At 37.6% G+C, this 24,848-nt stretch overlaps 1 protein-coding gene across 4 annotated transcripts in view; it reads right to left on the bottom strand.

Annotated features, from left to right (window-relative positions):
• CDK6 (cyclin dependent kinase 6) overlaps positions 1 to 24,848 on the bottom strand; it is a 126,812-nt gene that overhangs the window by 49,095 nt on the left and 52,869 nt on the right. For all 4 annotated transcript variants that reach the window (XM_021551737.3, XM_021551738.3, XM_021551736.3 and 1 more), the window contains exon 4: positions 19,607 to 19,774. In XM_021551737.3, the coding sequence (XP_021407412.1) occupies positions 19,607 to 19,774 (168 nt within the window). The remainder of the gene's footprint in view (positions 1 to 19,606; positions 19,775 to 24,848) is intronic.

Raw genomic sequence — 24,848 nt, forward strand, 5'->3', positions numbered from 1 at the left:
CTGTAATAGGTTATAATTCAAATAAATGAAGCTAAGGTAGAAACTGCTTGTCTTCAGGCAGCATTTAAGTTCTTATTGCCTGATTTTGATTGCAGTTTAAATAGGTGATGAGGACATTAAGGATTCACAGCCACTTGGCATATCAAAGGATGGGGGCCCAAACACAGTCAAGTATCCTGTGTAAGATGCAATGGTTTCTATGGCAACTGAGGAACTGTTAGTGAACTTTGTTCATTTTTCTTTTAAATAGGTATACTGCCATCTTAGGTCTGCAAGTGATCAACATATATGCTAGTGGTTTGATTAGTTCATGCATCAACCCATCATAGGAATGGAAAGCAGCACAAGAAATTTTCTGTTGTGGTCACTTTAGCAAAAAATAATGTAACAAGTCAGAACGGTTTAGATGAGGGCAAGACTTAAAAGTGAAAAGTCTTTCACTTAGTAATAAAATAGCACTTAATTGGGTTGGAACAATTCTGCCTGTTCAGTACCTTTAGTAGGGAATATAACAAAAAAATGACATTTTTCATATTAATTGCATATTCAGGGTATAATATTTCACATATTAATTATGAAAGAATTCCAGTTATGTGTCAAATTAAACTGCTTGCATATAAACAAGTAGCATCTTCAGTTCAGAAGGCAAAGGAGCAACTGGAAATTAAAGTGAATTCAAACACTCCTTGGCCTAAAGCAATAAGAAATTGAAAAAACCCAGCCAAGTATAATGCAACAAAAAAAATCTTTGTCATTGTACTTAGTATGGCCTAATTTTTCCTGTCAATGCACCGACTGTCTTTTTATGCTTCCTCAATTTCTTTTTGCTCTCTTTTCTCCTAATTCCCTCCATGTACTCTACTGACTGTTATGGGTGTGCCACAAAATATACAATTTTTATGGGAAAGAAAGATGTCAGGAACTGTGCTAAGTCAAAATCAAAGAAAGAGGTTGGATGTTGGATTCAAAAGAAGAGTGAGGATGTACTTGATTACAGCTAGAGCTCTACAATTAAAAAAAAAACAAACAAAACAACAGTATACTTATGACAAGTCATTTCACATGTAACAGAGGTCAAGCTCCTCCAGATTCTTCCCCATTTTCAATTCCTGAGCAAATAAGTTTAAATACTAATGTAAAAACTCAATAATTAAATCTACATTAATTTTAATTACATTGCTCAGAGGGTAAAACCATAAGAATGAAAAGCAGTATGCACAACTACACCTGGATGCTTACAAGTATCAAAGGAGAGTAATACACGCCCATAAAGAAATCTTTCCTCTGAAGAATAGGAGATAATGTTAAAATCCTTGATTAAAATATTTATGTTGACTAATAGAAAAAAATAGTCTATTAACTAGGAATTTATCATACTAGAAAAATTTAATGCTTGGCCATAAATACATAATACAGTAAAATGTCTTCAAAAACAAAAACAGATCCTGATTCAAATAGAAAACCAGATCTTGATTCAAATTTGTACAGGTTGTACCACAATGATATTCTGTTCCATGACAAGAGAGTTTCAAAGTAATCATCTCTGCTGAGGGGATTATGATGCAAAAACTAAACTGCAGACAAGTTCTTTCCTACTGTCAGAACAGAAATCCATAGTTTCTCCAAATGACCACAACCTGATAGGACAGTGCTGTAACTTCTCATTGCACTGACTAAATCTGTAACCCCTTACAGTGTAAAAGCTGTAAAACTAAAAAAAAAAAAAAAAAAACAAAACCTGTCATACCTGAAAACTCTGGTGGAAGCACACTAAGCTTCTCACCTGGACAAGGTGCTTATAGAGACCCACTAATTATTGGAATACCCAAAGCAGTGCACAGAGCAGGATATTTCAGTCCTAAAATGAATGTTCAATCAGGATGAAAGGGCTTCTCAATCTTAGCATGTGCCTCACCAGGAATTATTGACATGTTTGTGTTCCTACCTCTGAATGGGTTTATAGCCTAAGGGATATGTAGGGAATCCTCAGAAGAAAATGAGGGTTGTCTATTTAATACTTGCACTGTTTCTTCAGCCTTCTGGGCTTACCTGCAACTACTGTCAATGGAGCTATTCATTTTTATCACAGAATCATAGAATATGCTCAGCAGGAAGGGACCCATCAAGATCACTGAGTCAAGCTCCTGGATCTGTGCAGGACACCCCAAGAGTCACACCAGGTGTCTGAGAGCATTGTGCAAACCCTTCTTGAACTCTGTAAAGCTTGGTGCTTTGACCATATCCCTGGGGAGCCTGATCCAATGCTCAACCACCCTCTGGGAGAAAAACCTTTTCCTAATATCCAGCCTAGATTTCTCCTGACTCAGTTTCATATCATTTCCTTGAGTTCTGTCACTAGTCTCATGACTGAGATCTATACCAGAACCACTGCTTCCCCTCGTGAGGATGTTGAAGACCACAAAGAGGTCTCCCTCAGTCTCCTCTTCTCCAGGATGAACAGACCAAATGACCTCAGTCACATCTCATAAAACTGCCCCTCCACACCTTTCACCACCCCTGAGGCTCTCTTTAATACCTTAAGGTCTTTTGCATATTGTGCTGTCCAACACTGCACACATGACTTAAAGTGAGGTCGCACCAGTGCAGAGAAGAGCAACAAAAGAAAAATAAGAACTGAATATTAACTGTATAAAAATCACAACTTACTTCAAAGAAAGAAGCAAGTGATCAGAGAGCCTATTTCAATGCATATGAAATACAAAATATACAGGTCCATCCCTTCACTCTTAGCTGTTCTTCAAGATAAAGTATAAAACACCTTCCACTTTTTAGTTCTATTATCTTGTACTGCAGCCTGCTATCATTGCTTGTGAACCTACAGAAGACATAGAGAAAAACAACAACTCTTTCATTTTTAATATGACTTAGAAACCTCAAGCATTTAATACATTTTGACTGCCTATGATAAGGAAAGATATTAACAGTCCTCTTATTAAAAATCTATTTCATCCCTTGGCATGAAAAATAGTAAAAAAAAAATTACTACTGAGTGCCCAGCATGAAGGGCAACAGTACATAAAGTGATACAGATTACTCAATACAAAGAAGAATTAGCATCCACTTATGAACATTTTTCTTTCTAGTCAGTCTAATAGCTTCCTCAGTTCAGTATGAATCTAGGATTTTTGGAAGGATTTATGCATTTTACTTGCAAATATTGTGAGGGTCAAATTACAGTTGTAGTGTATCAGCTGGAGAAAAAGTAACTCTACATAAGCACAGCAGTTCCCCTCTCAGACAACTTGGTCTTCGCACACTATGCTGCACACTAATGACGTAGAAAAGAGCAAAAAATAGCTCCTTAATCCTCTTCTGGTGACTCCATTTTCAAGAACCAAATTTCTTTAAAAAGGTGAGGGCTGGATCTATCAGACTGATCTGGATGACAAATAGCATTGAGAACAGAAGGGAAAGAAGAACATGTACACATAAATTAAAAAAAAAACCAACATATTGGGGGCTGGAAGTATCTATCACTGTTTGTAAATTCTAAGAACAGCTGTAGTTTTCGTCCTTGCTTTTCTGAGTTAATGCCCAAAACTACATAACAGGATAATCTGTGCACACATTCAGCTGTGTATGACTTCCACTTTCAGAATCTGATAGTTCAATACTGAAGCAGTGCAGAAGGCAATGTCACATGTGTCTATACATAGAAAATACACAGAGCCTCCTCACAGCAGGGTGGCAACTCCACCCCCTCGAGGGCCTCAAAAAATCTCTGCAGAGTAAATATATAGCTGATGTTGTAAACACTAAGTAGAGAGAGACAGAATTCAGGAAACTCAGGCTAACTTCAGAAGATGTTTACATTGAATATAAAAACTGAAAATGGTCTTTACATTGAGACAGGCTTTCTTCTTAATTAATACAGACTAATACAGATTCTTTATACAAACTTGTCAAAACCTAATGTATACACATTCTAATTTTTAATCTGAATTTACCTGATGCAAACATTTTTTTTTTTCCTTAAATTCACTTATTATATGTAAACTGCTTTTCAACAGTTGCATCTATTACTGCTCATTTTATAGCATGGAACTATAGCTCTCAGTAGTATTGCTGATAACTGAAGTTATGGATACATTTTCACTTTTATGCAGCAATAATTCTCTACTGACCACTACAGTTTTAAATTATGCACTCAAAAGTATTATTCAACAATGTCTTTCAATGTTATTTCACATTCTTGAGCCATTGTAAGATTTTTCATTCTCTTTTGCTTTAAAAAATGGCCAGACTTTAAGAGTTTTAGTATGTTAACTTGTCGCTGTTGTGTCAAAAAGAAAAACGGGGTTGTGTCCTATGAAGTACCAATGAGAATTCTGTGGCCAAAACCATGGAGGGGATAAGCACTTATATCAATACTATTTCTCAAAGTCCTTGCTGTTCTTTGTATACTCAACTCCTCCAAAGCAGCTTGAATATTTGTTCACAGAATGTGTTTGTATTTTTCAAACAGACAATGGAATGAGATTCTGGCCACAGTCATGTTAAAAGGGTATCTTCCATCACCTGCATGGAAGCTAGGATTTCATAGCATGGAGATTCAGGATTATGGTACCAGTTTACCATGCCAGTTTCCTATCAGCAAAATTTGAAGCTAAAACCAAACTGCTTAATTTTCTTCTTCATTTGTATCAAAAGGTCCTTTCTAGTCAAATTACTACATCCGCAAATACCAAGCTTTGTGTTTATGACTTAGTTAATAATATATAGTTTTCCTACAAATTCAAAGTTTTTAATTTTCAGAGACTGATAGTAATAAAAATGGCCTTGATTTCTGTTGAAATTTATTCATTTATCCCTAAATGACTTGAATTAATTTGACTTCATTATCTGAATTAATTTCATTATTTTCACAGTAAAGTGCTTTTAATGTCCTCTGAAATCACAGTTCAAACCATGTTTAAACCTCAAAGCCGACTTCGAACAAATAAGGTAAGTCCATATTGGAAAAACAGGGGAGATTTTGCCCACTCTGTTCAATCAACGTAATTTTTTCTCTATAAAATCTAGTTGCATTTTTCATAGACTGATTTTTTTTTTTTTCATGGACTGGTGAAAACTAGATTTCCAAAACTAGGTTATGCAGTGACTTTGGTCCATTTAACAAGGTCAGACTGTTTATTCTTGGCCAAATTCTTTCCCACTGTAAAAAGGTACTTTTAAATGCCACATTCCAAAACAGTGCCAGTAAGTCAATGAAGCATATTTTCCCACAAGAACTGATACCATGCACAGGCCCCTCCTTATTTAATTATTCTAGTGATTAAATTACATAAGGTGCATGATATCTTCAGTGTCCCAAATAATTTAAATCTATTGATCTACAATGCCAGCTGTGCTTTTATTAACTTAAATAGTTTTATTCATTTAAATGCAATACTATCTGAGCACCGTAAGACAGTAAAAGAAACTAACTAGAAGACATGTAAGTGAAAATTCTAAATATAAAAAAACTAACAAAATGCAAAATTCACTGTTGATTTAAAGACAGGCCTTCTTATTTGCATTATAAATTGGTCTAGTTCATTGAAGTCTTGCTGATTTACATCAGCTGAAAGTTGTGACCTGCTGCAATAACCATAAGAAAATATAAACCAGTAAAGCATTTTCAACTTTTAAGAGATGTTTCCAAGCTAGTTTTCATTTTATGAAGCAAGAATATAAATATATAAACAAAATTAAGGAAAACACCATTACATTAAGACAATATATATCTACCTCTGTTCCTTTCTGTTTAGATGCTATAGTGAGCAAGATCTGAGATATGTTTTCTCTTAATGTAGCATGGTGCCCAGATCAACCCAGCATACTAAACTTCATAGCAAGAATTTTCAGATTTTCCAGTAATCTTCTTTTGCATTTTAAGAATTGTTTCTGTCTTTGCAAATACAATACGAAGCAGAATTTTGAAGAATTGCATTGAAAGATATACATACAAATAAAACAGGGTTAAAAGGCATCAGCTACATATTTTTTTTCTGAGATGTACTGTCAACAGAATTACAGTACCAGTGGTGGAACACATTCTTTGAAGTGACCAGTAATATACTTGCAAGGTAGCCAAAACTGCTCTGGCTCAAATAGACATAAGAAGTAGATCTTATTCTTATGGAATATTAGAATAAATTAACTCAAATATTCACACTGAATGTGTTTAAAAACATAGTACAGGAAAGTGTGCTTGATTGTAATTTGATTCCAACAGAGCAACTTAAATACATACCACCCCTCTCCCTCTGACAAATCAAAAAAAAATTCAAAATATCTCCTGTATGTCTTTTTACAATGTATACATGTACAAAACTTCCCCTGTTTTTCAAAGACACAGCATCCTCAGGCTGTATTAATTTATAGCTTTTGCCTGAAAATTTAATCAAAATAGGGAACTTATTTTTTCAGGGGAGGTGAGGAGGGGCAAGAAAACGTGAAATGATGATGGAAGTCATGCATTTGTTTTATTTAATCAAAAAGGTGCAGAAAGTCCTGTTCTCCTGAAAAAAAAATCAAAGAGGAGGATACAGTTTTCCTCTAGGACTTATTTCAAGTACTCCATCCAGAAGCTCTCAGCTTTCTCAGAATTTTGCTGTATATTTTTGTGCCGATGTCTGTGACTTTAGAGTCTGCATTTGTGCACTGCTTCCCATTGCTCCTCCCACCAATATTTCCTCAGAAAGAGGAAAGCTCATCATCTGATTCCTAAAACAAATCATAGTCCCTGCAGATCCATGCAGCGCATATGATGTAAATGTAGATTATTAGCTCATACCTAGACAAAACTGAGGAAAGCTGAGGAACACTACAGGTTCAATGACTTCTATATGCTATCAGAATGAGTATTAGATGCTGATTCCAATCCCTTTTGTGCTGGTCTACAAAGATACACAGTAAAACACTTGTTTTGTATGAAAACCTTCAAAACTGCAGATTCTTGACATAAGTTTTCCCTTATGTTTGTGTGCAGCTTGTCTGGGACGCCATAACTAGTGAAGAATCTACTCATTATGATGCCTCAGGTTTTAGCTTTTATATTTTTCAGATTCTATTCTGCTTTAGTGTGTAAGTCTAGGTTTCATACTAAGGGATAGTAAGCAGAATAGGTAGACAAACCAATTCCTTCTCTAGTTGGGGACCCAAGGACAGCCGATCCAGATCTCAGGTCCAAGAGCATAAACAACAGTGGACTGAAGAGAGAAAACAAGAAGGATGGGACTTCATGGATTTGAGCTGTAATTGGACAATTAGCTCCAATATGTTAATGGACCAAAACTTATGAAAGTGTGAGCTCCTGTGACCAGTTGTCCATTCTGGAACCATTTCGGGTTGAGCTGCCTGAGGTGGATCCATTGAGGCCTTCTAATAAATACCTACTTTATTCTTTAACTCAGTCTAGTCTCTGCTCTAGGTCAGCCTTCACAAGGCATCAATTATAATGTCTACTACTGTCAGAACCTATTGGTTCCTTGCTTTGTTTACCTTCAGCCATCTCAAAAAATTGCCTGCTTCTACCATCTAGCATTGTGCTGCACTGTGGCTCTCAGCAATAGAGCTGAGTAGCAAGTTGGATCTGTCTTCTAGGAAGCTACTTAATGGATGTACAACCATGGTGTACATATTCTGCACTTGTTTTCCATTTTCTCCATACCCTCCACTGAATAAAATTCTTCCTCTAGGTTAAGAAGGGATTTCCCAATCCAAAAATGTGGAACAGTTTAAGAAGCATAGCTGAATCTTTCTTCCACTGATACCTGTAGTTACCACCTGATGTTTCTCTACACTCCTTGTAGATTCTGTATCTCATCTTTAACAGACTACTACCATCTGCCAACACCACTGTGTTATCCAAATTCCACATGCCAAAAAACTTTTAATCTCAAGTATCATAATGCTCTTGTCTGGAAGCCTCTCATAGAACAGAGGATCATTCCGGCTGTCCCAGTGGATAAGCCATGAACAACCATCCTTCTGTAAACTACATAAAAAGAGAATATAAAAATCTTTTGAGGATGGGTTTTTTTTGCCAATGTATTTTTCATCGTTCCACTTAATGTTGCACTTGCAATCAGAACTTCACCAAGGTGCTCAATTTGTCCTGTTCTCAAACTTTCTCTCATACAAATGACAGGGAAGATACTGTAGAGATTTATGCAACTCTAAATGTCTGGATTTTGTTGAGTGGTGTAAGATATGATCATCATCCAAACTTGTGGCATTTCTGAGTCAACACTTCCATGGAAGTGTAAGCTCTAGGATTTGTACCCCAGTCTGAACAGAAACAGTTCTGAAAGCATTTTGAAAAGTGATAGATGAAAGGAGAAAAACTCAGAAAAACTATTTCCAACACTGAAAATTAAAAACTTTGACTCTTGTTAACTTATACAGCTTTTCAGCTCAAATAATTTTGTAATGTTGAAATGCATAAATAAATGTTCTCTAATGTCCAGTACAGGCGAGTGGCTGTGGAGTTGACAGTTCTGTAGAGCTGCATGTTTCTTGTCTTCAGTGGAAACTCCCCCCGGCACAGATTGTGTGTGCAAAGTTAAAGATTTCTTTTGGAAGCATTTCACCATCCACTAAGCATTTTTCCTCCTGTACTGCAAAGCAGAATATATGCTTTTTCAGATCCTTTGTGCTAGGAATAACGCTCTTAAAAATGTTTATTTTAAACCCAGGTCATTTACCCTAAGTATAGCAGAAGAATCTGCGCAGTACAGGAGAAAGAAATACTATGGACCTTTCCACTAGCTACTCAACTGTTCCTGTCCCAGCCAAATAACTCTTGTTCTGAATTGCCTCCTATGTTTTTTTGATACTGCACTTTTTTCCCCATCCTTTGGACCTGCTTGACACTATATAACAGTTAAGGTGAAAAGTAAGTAGTACAGCATTAAGGGTACTACTTATTCACTGTAATAAACAATGCTTATAAGATAAGGGTGTTAATTTTGGATTATAATAGCCATAAAATATATGGTGCAGTCATTTCTGAATCAAAGCTAAGGGTAAAACCAAAGAACTAGCTGAAAGCACATCTCTTTCTCTACATAATTCTTCAAAACTTATTTCTTCTTTCCTGCCAGTGAACAATGAACTAGCTGTTTACATGGCAGGTTTCCATGGTTACAATCTTGCATTTGGGGCCCACATGGTACAACCTATATCACCCTTAAATCAAAAGATATCTCCTGCTTCCTAATCATAAAGTCCCTACTCTTCTTATTCCTCGTTTAAATCCACAACATGACCTCAGAACTCAATCAGCATGTACTTGCAGGTGGTTGTTTTCCCTCCCTTTTTTTGCATCAGATTTCTCCTGTTTGAAACAGTTTTCTCCTGTTTCTGTGCTTGGTAGATTAATTGCTCATGTTTCTTAATGTTAGTTTGTTTTGGTTTTTTATCATCTGTTCTTTGTCACTCAGGCCCAGTAAATGATGAAAACTCTGAGCCTGTTTCAAATGACTTTTAACTTTAAAAGCAAAAATGTACTGAGTCTTCAAATAGTATGCAGTCATTCAATTTTTTAATTATTTTTTTCTTCTTTACTGGAAAGCTACTACCAAGATGCCGATGTCATTACGATAGTTGCCCTGGAGAGCAGAACAGCTTGCTGACTGCAAATGAATTATCCACAGATCAGCTCTTCCATGCTGATCACAAGTTTAATGGGTATTTTCATAGACTGCATCTGTAGAACAAGTTTTTCTTGCATTCATTACAGAAATAGAAAATCCAATGAAATGGTTTATTTAGCCCCTTTAGCTCTTCTGATTCACACTTGAATTCTATAGACTTCTGCAGTGGACAACAATTTTGTGCATTTTAGTACCCTTGTAAGTTTTATCTTCAAATCTCCTTGTTTATTCAAATCTCCTTTAACAAATCTCATACTTAATTTTTTCGCATGTCTCATTCAGTAACTAATCTATGACAGTTTTGCATACTTCATAGAACCAGTTATGCATTTTATTTGACCAATTTCAACTACTGCCACTCCTCTGACAGACCTAAATCAAAACTCAAATCCTGCTTGTACCTCCAAGGTCTGACTTCCAGTCAGGTGCAATTTACTGAATTATATTGGGTATTTTTGGTATATACTAAGATGTCCTGTCTGGTTTTGTACTTTTGAAAAGCATTCTGCAGTCATCTTTCATGACACTTCTATTTCACTGAATTATTTCTTAATCTTGGCACTTACCTGACTTTTTCTCGCTTTATAAACCCTAGTATTTTTACTACTTACAAACAAATATAGTTTATCTGATCAAAGTCTCTTTTTCCATTGTCTTTAAAAGACAATGGAAAAAGAAGCAGAATTATAATTAATATAATAAAATAGAAATAAATATAATAACACAGAAGTAGATTCTAATTGTATCATCTTCTGATTCCTTTTAATAAGAAAACATTCCATCTCCATGGCAAATTCTACAAATCCCCAGAGTCCTTTTGGCTTCTTTGCTTTACCTTGACTACAAACCCCCATCACTGTCAGCCTCTGTGGTATCTGTGGGTCGTAAGAATCCAAGTGTCCTTGGGTGTCTCTCTCCTTCCTCTCTGAAGTTTTCGGTACCCAATCCTGCTTGAATTGATGGTTGTCCTTGACATATTATATCATGGCCTTATAGTGGACCTGAGCAGCTGAGGCCAAGTATAAATGTTGAAGTGCTGACAGAGCTGGGCTGCTTAGAAAGGTTACCAGAAGTCTCCTTTCTGTTCCTTTTCCTCACCATACTTATAGTGCACAATGCTGAAATAAGCTTCCCTGGGATCTTCACTAGGCATTTCTACTATTTGAGCTGGAAAAATTTAAGTCTACAGGATGCACAAAAAGTAACAAAATTATAAAGAGTCTCCTGATGAGTTCATTTTTAGGTCCAGGTGTTTATTTACTTCCACAGTAGTCTATGTTCCTGCTTACTTGCATGTGCTGATTTTTTATTTATTTGAAGTTATATAAGTTACCTTAAACTAACTTGTTCTCATGCCATCACTGTTTCTTTAACATGTTCTCACTATCTGGGTCCTTGATGACATTTTTAGGCATCAATTGTATTTGCTGCTATGATTCATTTTGTTAAAGTAATTCAGATTCTTCTTGCCTCACAAGAAAGAGCGTCCCTTTTTCTCTGATTGTTACACAGAATCTGTCCTTCCCCATGACTGGTCCTGTCCAAAAACATCTCTCAGCTACAGAGAAACTGAGCAGCTCACAGTATTTTAGATGAGGTCTAATCAACTAATTTGTGTTGTTGCATCAGTATTTTATTTCTTATAAATTATCCTACATGTAATAGTCTACATTTTCATATGCTCTTTTCATGCATCTAAATGATAACTCACAGTCCATATGTGATCTCTGCAGCTTGCTACCAAGCCATTTGTAATGTCCCAAAACTGAGGAATTAATCTTGTAGCTCAGTAAATCTTTTAGTGTAGCATATTTTCCTCTGGATTTATCCACTGAAATGCTGAAAATGGGAAATCTAGAGAAATCTAGCTGAATTATTTGGTTCCCTGTAATTTACTGAAATCTGGAAAAATCTAAGGCTAATTTACTTCCAGTATTCATAAAATTATTTATCTTACCACATTTTGCAAGAATGAATGTATTGCAGCTATAGGTAACTTACCTCTTTAATGCAAAAATAAGGCACTGGTCATCTGCTGCCATTTAGCATACAATAACAAGGAATATAATGGAGTTAAATTTAAGAATGGGACATAGAAGGGTGGACATCAAGGAAACTTTCTGAAAGTGATTATATAGAAGTTTTTGAACAGGCTCCCATGGGAAGTGATGGAAACCCTTTTTCTGGGTACATTAAAGTTATGGGCAAAACATGAAGAAATACAACTGAGAACAATCTTACTTGTTTCACTGGACTAGATGATTTCTCAGCTCTTTTCCTTTTGAATTCAAGACTTCCAGACCAGCAATGCTGAACAAGTACTAAATATTGTTAGGCTAAGAGGAATTTCCTAGGCTATACCTGCACAAGGGAATTCTCAATTAGAAAATCCTCCTACAGCAGGACTTTGGCCAGTGTGAAGAGAACATTTACAGTTACTTCCCTGCCACTGCACAAAAGTGCCAACAACTCATTTTTATTACACATAGAGCCCTAAGAGCATTTCTGTCAGCACTGTACAGACAAGTGCCTTTACTCTGGAGTAGCAGGAGCTCCAAGGACAGTAAGCTACTTGGTCTGCTCCTCTTGCTTTGGCTGTCTCACATTCAAGTACCAAACAGGCCCATGCCTGCTTATTCTATGTGCTCCGATAAGAACATAACCTGAGGCTCTATTTTAGTGTTTCAGGACAGCTTGAAATTATGTGGGAACAGTTTTGTAAATACACAGGGAGAGACCTTGTCAAACAATCAAATTGTTTTTACAATCCAACCCACTCAATTATCTCTGGGAGTAGATGTAAAAACAGAGCCACTTAAATCATCGGAAAAATAGTACAAAGAAGATGTAAATCACTGGGTGGGGGAAATGCACCACATATTTTTACATCTGAAAACAGGAGACAGAAGTATGGCCACACAAAAGCAGGATGCTCTTTCATAATATAGAGAAAATACCCAGCAGTGATTTTCTCTCTTCCTTTCTCTCTTTTACAACTTCTGCCATGATTTTTTTAGCAGACTAAGCATGGCCTGTTCCTTATAAAGTCAGCTGTACATCCTACAGACTGTTCACCAGATATTTCTTTGAAACTTCTAATGCAGTACTGTACCATTACTAAAATCTACTGTATCTTATTAAGTGAAGGAGAGGAGAGGAGAGGAGAGGAGAGGAGAGGAGAGGAGAGGAGAGGAGAGGAGAGGAGAGGAGAGGAGAGGAGAGGAGAGGAGAGGAGAGGAGAGGAGAGGAGAGGAGAGGAGAGGAGAGGAGAGGAGAGGAGAGGAGAGGAGAGGAGAGGAGAGGAGAGGAGAGGAGAGGAGAGGAGAGGAGAGGAGAGGAGAGGAGAGGAGAGGAGAGGAGAGGAGAGGAGAGGAGAGGAGAGGAGAGGAGAGGAGAGGAGAGGAGAGGAGAGGAGAGGAGAGGATGCAATTTTATCTTCACATCAACATGTGAAGGCCTATTTCCACTGAGTACATTTTTCTTGCACCAATGGAACTGTGCTGTGGAAAAATGACACCAAATTTCACCCTGAGGTGAAAAGGCAATGCCTCAGAAAAGCAGAATTAAGAGGAACCTAAGTAATACCAGGTGTCAGATTTAAAACAAAATAAAAAGCTTTTCTCACAGTGCCGAAGTAAACTGCATCTCAGAGTAGAAATGGTTCAAAAAGTAAGCAGATTAGTTTATGAAAAATGGGTACTTCAAATTTTATACCAAATGATCTAGATACAAGCTCTAGCATTGGAAATTGTTATATTTCTGATTGCTGAGAGCTTTTTCTTCTGTCCCTCCCAAGCATCCTCTCTTAAGCATCACCCTTTGAGAGAGCACAGTCAACCTTTGGTTCAGCCCAAAGTTGCACTTCTTTTCCTTTTTTTTCCAGCAGGATGAGGTACATTTATTCTGCAGGCTCGCACAGGTGAAGCTGCAGGGCTGCAAAACATGCTCAGCTCAGTGTGGACAACCCCTGTCCTCACATATCACATATTCTAATCTCTGCAGCTTTGGAAAGGGGTTTTCTGGAAAAGGGCATGTGAAGCTTCATGTGAAGCCAATTTGCTTGTTTACTGTGAAATAATTTACTTTCTTTGAAAGATTAAAAGATAGGCTTTTTGTGGTTCATTATAAACTTGGGTCTGAATCAGAGCAGAGGGCTGCATTCCCTGCATTCCTAATAGGTCTCAAGGGTGAGTCCTGGCATCAGCTGCAGAGGAACAGCACAGAGCACTGAATGCAGGTCTTGGCACCATGGGGATAAAAAATACTTCAAACGCTGATAGAGATGCCCTTAGAAGTTTTGTTACAGTCAGATACAATAATAGCCTTAAATGAACCAGCTGACTGGTTCATCTAACACCTTCAGAAGACTGTAAATGAGCATGAGCTGCGAGGTTTTGAAAAACATTTATGCCTTAGAGTTATTTTAGTTACTCAAGGCTTCAGCTGAACACTTCAGATGTGTTTTCATAACTGACTCTGACAAATCGAAGATGGGGGTGTCTAGGGAGTGGATGACCCCATCTTTCTGCTCACCTTCCCCTGTGTGTGTCTGTGCTTTCACTCTTGTGGCCACATAGTGATTTGCACCCACTAAGCCACCTGGAAATTAGTAACTACTTTATACAGGCTTCATTTTCAGTCAGACTGCAAGGGAACAACCAGTAATGCCAAAGAAAGGGAAGTGATGGAAGTGTGCAGTCAAAAGCAGGGCCACCCTTTCAGCGGCAGCAGACATGTTACATCTACTTAAGTTGTGAAACAGCACCTGTAGATTATTGCTAGAACACATCTCAAGAAGTAACAACCTTGTCATAAATCCTCTGTCTTTGTGAGAGGAGCCAGTACAACTCTTCCAGACAATCTTTAAAAATGTAAAGGTTCTTCTGATGGGCAACAAAAATTAAGTTGGTTTTGAAAATTATTTTATATGATTATAATGTAGATGAATAAGAAACTTCTAATTTCCTAACTTTGTTAATGTGTATTTCCATATTGCCCTTTGGTTAATACTGAACACTGAACAATCGGTGACACTGAACAATCTGCTTTGTCATCGTTATTTTCATATACATCTTGGTCTTCTTAGTGAAAATATCATCTGAGTCAAGGCATCATAAATATATGCAAAATATTTTTAGTTACCTGCATACCTTACAGTCAATGGGCTGATAATGATTTTTGTTCTTAAGATGACTCCAGAGATAAATGACTCATTTTATGTGATGGAAATAACCTTCCTAGAGGGTATTGGGAGGATGCAATAAAGATGCCACCAGATGTTAAAATATCAGAAAAATTCACTAATTTTTTCACAAAGCCAGACACATGGACTTTTCATGCAGAACTGTGTATTAGTAGGGAAGACAGATTTTCCTTAAATAAGACAACAATTTTGATCTTACTGCACTTCTAAATAGCCACAAACTCTCAGGAGCAGCACTGACAAGCTCAAACCCACTTATTTTGATCCACTGGATGGTGTCTGTGTCTCATTTTCCTTTTCAAGGACATGTGGGTGGACTAGACAAATGCACCATAATGAAAGAACTGGAGATGAGGGCCCAGCCCTCAGGTGATGTGCTTCCCCACAACAGTGAAGGGCACACCAAAACAGTGCAACTTCCACCAATTAGAGGGGGAAGAGTTATGATCTTCTTAAATCATATATGAGATAAAATCAAATATTACTGTAGTGGGCTGTACTGATTTCATTAGAACACTCTTTAACACTTAGTTTAACCAGTGGCAGGTGGTTGCTTAATTTCCATAGGTGTCCTCTGATGTCTGATGGTAACTGGGAGCTTTAAATAGATTGCTGAATCAGGTCCACTTAGGGATCCTCAATGGAGCTCAGGTTAAAGCTGCACTGCAAGAGACTCGGAAGAGGTGGCCATAAAAAAGAGGAAAAAAACAACAAAAAATAAAGCAAAGCAAAAAAATGTCTTTCGGTTCTCATCAATCATATTGCCTCAGAGAATCATTTACATTTACATTATTTACTAACGGAGAGCATTTACTGCAAAATTACAATGCAGCAGTGGGCAGGAAACAGAGAAGTACTCATTCCTCTTTGGAAGAGTTTTTCTGTCATTTTTTGGTTTTGTTGCTGTAACTAACTTACATATTTGTTTTTACAAAGTAAGCCCCGTTAGTGAAAATTATTTTATGCTCCCTTGCTACTATACCAACAAAATAAAATCCAAGTTCTTGCATGATGTGACATGTAAACCATTTGCGCTGAAGTGACTGCCAGAAATGGATGGAAAGTTTTTATCCTGAAGAAATACTCAAATAAAATCCTAGCATAATCTAAAATGATTTACTGAAAGTAACTGTAGAATATTTTGTGTCCTCTCTCCAGAAAATCTATTTAGTTAGGTATAGTACTCAACAACTTACAGCATCAGCAGAAAAAGTGATGTATTTCACCTTCTGTGTTTGGTAAATCTGAAAACAAGAGGTTTTTTTTTTTAAAAGGAAGACATAAACCAATTTTGTTGGCATTTCATGGGGAAAAAAGAGGCAAAAAAATCCCCTCAGTGGACTGACATTTAAGGTAAAGCATGCATGTTTTCAAAGAAAGTATTGTAAGTGTGCTATAACCACTAACATTTTGCCAGTTTCACTCAAGATCCTGATAGAGGTCAGGTTTTAAGAGCTGGATAGCCTCAGCTCCACCTAGATGCTCTGATCACAACTGCATGCACTTATCTCACTTAACATTCCTGTATAACATGATTCAGCTTCATTTCCTTTCTTTAATACAGTCAAAGGTCATCAGAAATAAATGAATGGATTATTCCGTTTTGGTAACACAATTTCAGATTTTCCAGATGCCCAACTGCTCCTTTGCTCAGAGAACGTTACAAATGAGCACTCATTTTTCTGCACCAGGAAAAATGTGACAGTTCATTAGCTTTTGCTATCCAACTCTAAAATTACAGTTACATCAATCTATCTCCTCTGTCCTATGGAGCTTCTCTGTTATCACAAAGCCTATTCAAAATTTCCCCAAGGGCCAAGACCAGCACTTGGAAAAGAGTCTAACTTTGAACGAAACCAAAAGCATGCCCTGTAACCCACCAGCTCACACACCCCCACCCAACCTCACTCTTCCTAGTGCTGTTATTTCAGATCCTATCAGGTCTGTCTGAACACAGCTGGGATCAGTGATCTCCACCCTGCCCCCCCAGCCTGCGTAATCTTAGTTTCAATTTTTTATTTATTCATTCATTCATTCACTGACAGAAACATCAAGAGGTTTCTTTAAATGACAGCAATATGCCTGGACTACCAGTCTGCCAGAAGGATTCTTTAGCATTGTGTAAATAACCAGCTGTTAGAGAGAGAGACTGCTTTGAAGTTACCACTTGCTGCACCCACAGCACTTGGGCTGGATCAGTTTTTACTGGGCTACTTTCACGGCAAGCTCTTTTTGTCCCATCTGAAGAGTTTCTTTGTGAGCAATGAATGAGGATGCATCTTGGGAATGCTCTAATATTTCAAAAGATGATTCTTGTAGTTTATCTTGCAGTAAGCTTCTCCTCTGAAGGAAATGCTGCAGAGCCCTTGTATTGATAACAATGATGGTCTTTTATCATTGGGCTGTCTGCACTGTCACTGTCCAAAGCCAATTTTTCCAAGCTGTGACTTTTATTAATTGATATATGTATATTTTGTTTTTTTATAATGCAACACTTTTTTTCTGCAAATGCTTCAAAACAAGCTGGTCTTGCTGAAGTCCATGAAAAGTTACTCCCTGCTTGGTGAATAACTGCAATTTAGACTATTATTGGGATAGTAAAGTCAAGAATGTCTTTATGTTTAAAAACCAGAAGTTTGGGGTTTTGGAGCTGTTTTGTTTAGCAGTGCTTCCTGTACTAAGTTTCAACGGAGGTAAAAACAAAGCAGCATTTGCACACCTAAGCAGCTAGCCAAAGGTAGAAGCTAAAATCAGAAAAGGAAAATTGACAGCTAAAACACATTTCATAAAATTTTCTAACCTGCAATCAGTTTGTAGGAGCAGTGAAGACTGACATTTAAAACCATACCACATTTATCATATCCTAAGCAACACACCCCTATAGTTTCCTATATACCCAGACACAAGTTTATTCCAAAGATGTTAAAAATGCTTTAAAATACTTATTAACTTTTAACTTAACTTTTAAACTATCATTTTTTTAATTTAAGAAGATCAATGTCATAGCTGGTTTTATCTTCTTTACTTACAACTATGCCCATAAACTTGATTTATCCTTGGTCACAGAATAACCCAACTATTTTAATACTCTAGCTTAGCTGCAATGACACTTGGATGCTTATCTGAGCACAGTACAAACTTGCATGTGGATAATCCCTTACGCTGAACATCTCTTGTTCACAGCAGCACCAAGAGTACCAGCTCATGGGTTTTAAAACATGATTTCAAGCATGCAAGTACTAGATACTTGAGCAAATGGACATACTTTACAAAGCAATTCTGTCAGTGCTCTCTTTTGCTGTGGTAGATTTCTGGGGGTTTTAAACTTCCTTCCTAAAAAGCCTAGATGGTCGTGGAAAAACTGCTCAGTTCTGTAATATTTTTATCTTATTTCATGCAGAACTTTTTCAGCTTAAATGATTTTATGCATCAACAGAAACACTCATTAAAGCTGCTACTGACTAGTAGCTGGGAAACAAAGTAAGAGCAATTCACCTTTCTCTCCTCCTTTTCTGCTCTGAGTTACATGACCAATCTTCCCAGTATCCAGATTCTTTCACCTTTGGATTAGACTACATCCTACAGGCAATTGAAAAAACTAGCCCTAAAAGACAGGTTTACATATGTTTTATATGACAAGGATACCTCCCTATGTTTAGCAAGATGATGTAACTTTCTGTTGCTTCCTGCCTTCCTTCACTCTGAAGCCAGATGTTCATAGTTACATCACATGACAATGGGAAGACCCTTGCACAAACTAACAATAAGAACAAATTGCTTCTTATCAAAATGAACCAGGTAATTTTTACAATACAGTGTAAAATGCAAAGTGGATCCTTTCACTTTCTCTTTTCAGCAGTTCTGCCTTTTCTGTCTTTATTGTGAAAGTTACTGTCATGGCAGTTGGGATACTCAGAATAGAAAAAGAAAATAAAAAAATCATGAGCAGGCAACAAACCCCAAAGATACCCAACATGCACGCAGCATGGCAGCTCCTCAATATGCTCTAGAGATGCTGTGCAAAGCTACAGCAGCTGATTCTGGGGACAGAGCCAGCAAGTGTGAAAATAGGGTCAAAAAGCAAGGAGCTGGCAGGGTTTCTCCAGCATTAATGGAGGAGAGAGCTAAATCTCCAAGAGAGCTCACGTCTGAGCCAAAGACAACCAGGAGAACTGGTGGGAGAGGGGCAACAGTGGCAGGAGACCTGGTGATACTGGGGGTCCTCTTTAACAGCTAGCTTGGGAAACAGCTGTGATTTTGGCTGCCAGGTCCATTTGAGCTTTCTCCAGCACAACCCTATTTAAAGTAATTCAGTAACATATGGAAGGAAGCGCTGCATGCATATTCACAGAGGTGGAAAATCAGAGCATGATGGTGTGGCACTTTCACAAGTATCTGTGGGGGGTTTTCAGGCAAAATACATGGGATTCAGCAAGAGCTTTACCTTAAAATGGATATTTCAGAAATTTTAACCATACCTGTCTGACTTAGTTTACACAAGAAGTCAGTATCACTGAAACTTGACTGATGGGAGTTTCAGAAAACGCATACTTATCCCTCTGTAATCAGTCAGGATGGACTTTAGAGCCAGTAGTCAGTAACTGATCACTTGTAGAACATAATCACCACAACTTCAATCCTGGCTGGAAAGCAGTTGTTTTCAGAGACACAAGTAACTTCAGTTGCAGACATGGTTCACACTGCTATGCTAACAGAAACATAAAAGCCTTCAGAAACTTACCACTGAGGTAAGAGCCATCTGAAAACTGTAGATTCGTGCAAGGCCAAAGTCAGCTAGCTTTATCTGCCCGTTGCTGGTTACAAGGATATTTTGGGGTTTCAGATCCCGATGCACCACACGATGCGAATGCAGAAAATCCAGTCCCCGAAAGAGCTGAAGCATCATATCCTATATATGAAGAAGAAATCAATATGCATTTATCAAGACAAGGTGGCAGGCAAACAAGTAAATCCCCTGTCATAATCTGAAAAACTAATTTAATAAATATTGACTTACATATGTGCACAGGAGATAAACCCTACTATTAATAAGAAATGGACAGGATGTTGCTGGAATAAATAGAATTGAACCAATGTCCTTATCAAGTTAATGTATGGTTTCTAGTTGAATTATCTGAGGTTGATTAACAGTAGTATAAAGATTAATCAATATACTCCTAAAACTAGCAGAAGTAGGTTTCTAAATCCCTGGACAACTTCAAAAGAATACTGTCCAAGTAAAGAAAATACATAGCAGTTTTTTGCTCTTAACTTTAAACCACATGCCACTTAGTATTCTCACTAGCTTATGCTTTGCCCTGCTGTGGTGAAGTGAAATTTTATCATTCATTTCAACAGGCAAAAGGACCTGTTTTAAGCAGAAAAACTGTTTAAATGGAAAATTCAATTTTATTTAATGTTATAGAGAAAAAATATTCACTTGGCAAAACCTGTTGTATAGAATTTACTGAATAGGACAGAAATTACCTTTAGATGAAAATTTAGCACTTATACAGTATAATAATCATAATTCAGATTCTTCTTTCATTTTTATTATAGTGATAGAATCTTCCAAGACATTTCCACAGCTGAAGAAACTATTTTATCTGTACTCATGTTTTGACAATCTTAGTAATGTGAAAAGAATGAACCAGCAGACTCAAAACCAAATACTAGAAATCCCCTGCATTCCAAATTAGAAGGATACTGTCAACTTGAAAATTATATTTGCGGAGCAGGCAGATACAAGAAAATGCTGAAACAAGAAAGGAAAAAAAATGGACACAGAAGTTCATTTTCTGCAAGCATTTGACTTCAGTTCATGAAACTGCAGTTCTGTGTATGCTGGTGACATATGCCCTCTCATAAGCCATGCAGCAGGGTGTCCTCCAATCCTGTTGTTAGCAACTGAAATTATATTGGAGAAGGGCATGGCATGAAAAAAAAAGGGAAGAAGGACAACTCAAGGTTGGTTGCTTTTGTTCTTCTCTGTGAACTTGGGCATGTTGCAAGTAAATATTCAAAGCACACTTCTGAAAGGAATTATATCCGAACATGGGTGTAAAAGTAGCTCAAAACATTCAGCTTGATCAGTTAAGTTGGATGCATTTTTAAGGTAGGCCTTAGAGATATTGCTAAATAATTTAATACAAAATTATTCCTTTCTTGTAATGTTTCCTGATCATTTATATAGAAAATATTACATAATATTTAGATATTAAGTTTGTAATATCTCACCTGACTTCTGATAAAACAAGATCATTTCTGTATACAGCCAGCTCATAAAGCAATCAGCTTTTATTTGAAGACCCCAATTATGGAGATTTTACCATGAAATTATGGGTGCTGTGACAGTATTAAATTACCACCTCCGAAAGAAGGTGGTGAACTGAGAACTCCATTTCCTGCTGGCTGATGCCTTTTATTTCCTTTGCTTCCCCAGAAAAAATTGGGAACTGATAATTTTGACAACTGGTATAATATGGTTTGGACCTTTAAAGAAATACACAAACTATTTTAAATCCTCCTGTATTTATGCAAGTCTTTTTGCAGTTCAGAGATTTGTAAGAACTTGGGCTACAGCTCTGCAGGTTTCAGTCATCAGTCATCAGTAAAATTAATGTATGTCATATCTGGTCACTCTGTGCCATTTTAACTTTTACCAAATCCCAAAAGTCTTTGGATCAGTCTTGCAGACATGAAGTACATGCCAACATTTAGGCATATTGTTACTTTAAATATGAACTTAGTTGTTTCACTGAATTTGGGTCTATTTTTTTCTTTTTTATTCCAGGTTGACATAGTATCAAATAAGAAAATTATTTAAAGAACTGAAGTATTAGTCAGTAGACCCTGGCAAGTCCCGTTTTGGTGACATTTATGTATCCTATTCATTTGTCAACTTTGTAAACTCATTCAGGCAGTTACCAAACATATCAAAAATATTTTTTCCAACAACTGATGCTGGTTTTGTTACAACTTTCTTCCTCAAGCTCAGCATAACACAGTTCTGCTCTGCTCATTTCAAGATTCAAGCAATGTCCTCAGGTTCTAAATTCAGGGTCTTCTTCCAGCCACAGGTAAAAAAAGAAAATATTTGAAAATGGAAACTGGTATATCTTCCTCTCTACCCATCGCACTCAAAAGATGAATATCATTTACAGAAATTTTCTTCACACACCAAAAAAAAAAAAAAACCCATGCTGCAGAAAAGTGTACTGGGGAAGTGTAAATTTAAAAGGTGTTAGAAAGAAGAAGAGCAACTGAAGAGAAAAAAGTGCCATATCTCCTCTTCCAGGAAATTCAGGGTTAGTCCATATAAGCTGTTCTCTAGTATTCAGGTTGTACTGTTGATTACACTTATTACTTTCTATAATAGGTATTAACAGATTTCGGTTCAAAATTATCAGGAAGAACAGCCCAAAGTTTTGTGTGTGTGTGTGTAAAGAAGGGCACCTGGATGTAAAAAGACTGTTTGCTATTTTTGATTGCCTGTTTTAAAATTCTCAGCAAGTCAGAGCAGAAGCCAAAATCACAACATAAGCTTATTATTATGAATTTTAAATAAAGAATAACAAATGCAGCAGCTTAAAATTTTGTGCATGCAAGCCTAGTCAAAAACCATTAGGCCTTGCTTTTGGAAAATTATTTCATTCACTTGAACAGCCACTTGCAACAAACATAAGGCAGGGTCTGGGCTCTGTGCTTTCTTTGACACTGTTACTAATATCAGAAGATACTAACCTTTGCTAGCAAATTGGATACAGGCTGTAAACATGCACAAGCCAGATCACTAGCTAATTAAATCAGGATAATTTCACTCATCTAACGGAAATGCATCCATTTTTATTAGTGACGAACACCCAGTATTATCTCAATTACCAAGTTCTAGAAATAACCGCATGAGAGTCTTCATGTGCCTCAAGGACTAGTTTTTCCCACGTCTGCTTTTCCCTAAGAAATTTTCTGTGGTAGATAGGCATACTATACTTTGGAATTACAGGGACAATCATACTTCAAAATCTAACTGAAAAACTATCAGTTCTATGCAACAAACAAGAACCTTTGTGTCTTAAGAGATTGAAGGAACAAGCTCTAATGAGTCATGATCAAATCTCTACGGATGTTTATCAGTGCTCTTTGGATAATTGCATGTTTGCAAACAAAGATACAGAATGTGCCTGTTGTTTCAGATTAGAGATTTCTGCCATCACAAAACCTATGATAATTGGCTGTTGCTCAAGCTGAAGATAAATGCACACATTATCCCACTGCAATTACTTTTAGACAATCACAGGTTTATTTTTTTTTCTTTTTCAGGTTGCATTTTCAATGCCATCTACATGCAAATATAAAATATTTTCCTGTAACTCAATTGAAAACTGTAAAATTGAAAACTATTTTGCAAGTACATTTTCTTTAGAGGAAAATATGTAGCTTTAATTTTGTAAAAGTCTCATAATGAAAGCAGGAACAAAATTTGTTACGGAAACACTGCATCTCTGCTTGTTCCACCATATAAGATATTGATGATGATTGCTCAGTCTGACACTTACTGAATTTATCACCTCTGAATGCCAGGACATCAAAATTCTGATGAACTTTTCAAGGTACACCATATTATGTCATGAGTATCAATAATACTCAGAAAAATATTCTGCTTATTCTTCCTCTGTCATCAGCGAGGATGGGGCTGGGCTTGGGCTAGGCTGAGCAGCTGCTTCTGCTGCCTCTGCCAAAGGCAATATTCATAGCTCATACTTCCTGACTCAGGCAGCAGGAACAGAAAGCCCTGATTTCCTACACGTTTTTGTCTCCACCTTGCCCTGATTTCCTATACATTTTCATCTCCACCTTGCCCTATCCCCTCTCTTGACTCTATGCTTCACTGACCCTTCTTAACCCTCCTCCCCCATCTGATCCATAAATCCCTTCCAAGCTATTGGCTTTCAAATACCACTCTGATCCCTTAAGAGTCACCCACCATCTTGACTCCCAAGAAAAATACCTCTGAATTATCTGCAGCAACTTGCCGCTTGTTTAAGACCTGCCAGATTCTCTGGAGGACTCTGCTTGCCTAACCCAAAAGAGGATGGAATGGCTGTCAATCAAAACATTCAAGTATCTACTCAAAGACAAAAGAAACGATGGAGCTGGTTTCAGTGTCAGTGCCTAGGCACCAGCAGCCAGGACTGCCGGGGCCCCAGCCAGGGCACACCAGGGGTTGTGCCCTGCCAGACACACTCGGCTCCAGCCGCTCTGATGGAGCCGCCGCAGAGCACGGCTGGGCCCGCCGGCCAGGACGATGGGACCTCCATGAGGATATACTCAAGGGCAGAAAAGGCTGCAGGGAAAGAGGAGAACAAAGGGAGTGAGGAACTGCACAGGAAACACCAAGGTGAGAGAAGAGGAAGAGAAGTGAGAGGAGAAAGACAAAGCAGTCCATGGTGGAGCAGTTCATGGAGCAGGCAGATATTCCTGAGGGGAACTGCAGCCTGTGGAGAACACCTAGGCTACAGCAGGCACAAAGAGTGAGGAGGAAGGACCAGGAGAGAGGAGCTACTCCTGTGCTGCTTGGGCTGGGGAGATTCAGAAGTGATGTATAGCCTGGAAAAAGGCATGAGAAGGTGTTATTTGAATACCTGCCCATTTTTTTGCCCACCATTTGAACTAGCAAGTATCTACACTGACTGGCACTAGACTAAGTAGATTTTCCCCAAGATAAATCTATTTTGCCCATGATGGTACTTGGTAACCAATCTTCTTCTCTAAGTCCTAAGTGAGCTTTCTTGCTCCTTGTTGCTCTATACTTTCGGTAGCTGAGGTGGAAGAAGTCAGTGAGTCCCTGGATGGGGGTTTTGACTGGTGAACTAGGCTAACCCACCACCATGGTGAAGTATGGGTGCTAGGTTTTGTCTTGGTAAAGGGGAACACTGAAAAGCAACCTGAAGGAAAATACCAAGAGTAATAAATCCTCAGAGAAC

The sequence above is a fragment of the Lonchura striata genome, chromosome 2 (assembly GCF_050655825.1).
Source record: "Lonchura striata isolate lonStrDom1 chromosome 2, ASM5065582v1, whole genome shotgun sequence".
NCBI classification, from domain to species: Eukaryota; Metazoa; Chordata; class Aves; order Passeriformes; family Estrildidae; genus Lonchura; species Lonchura striata.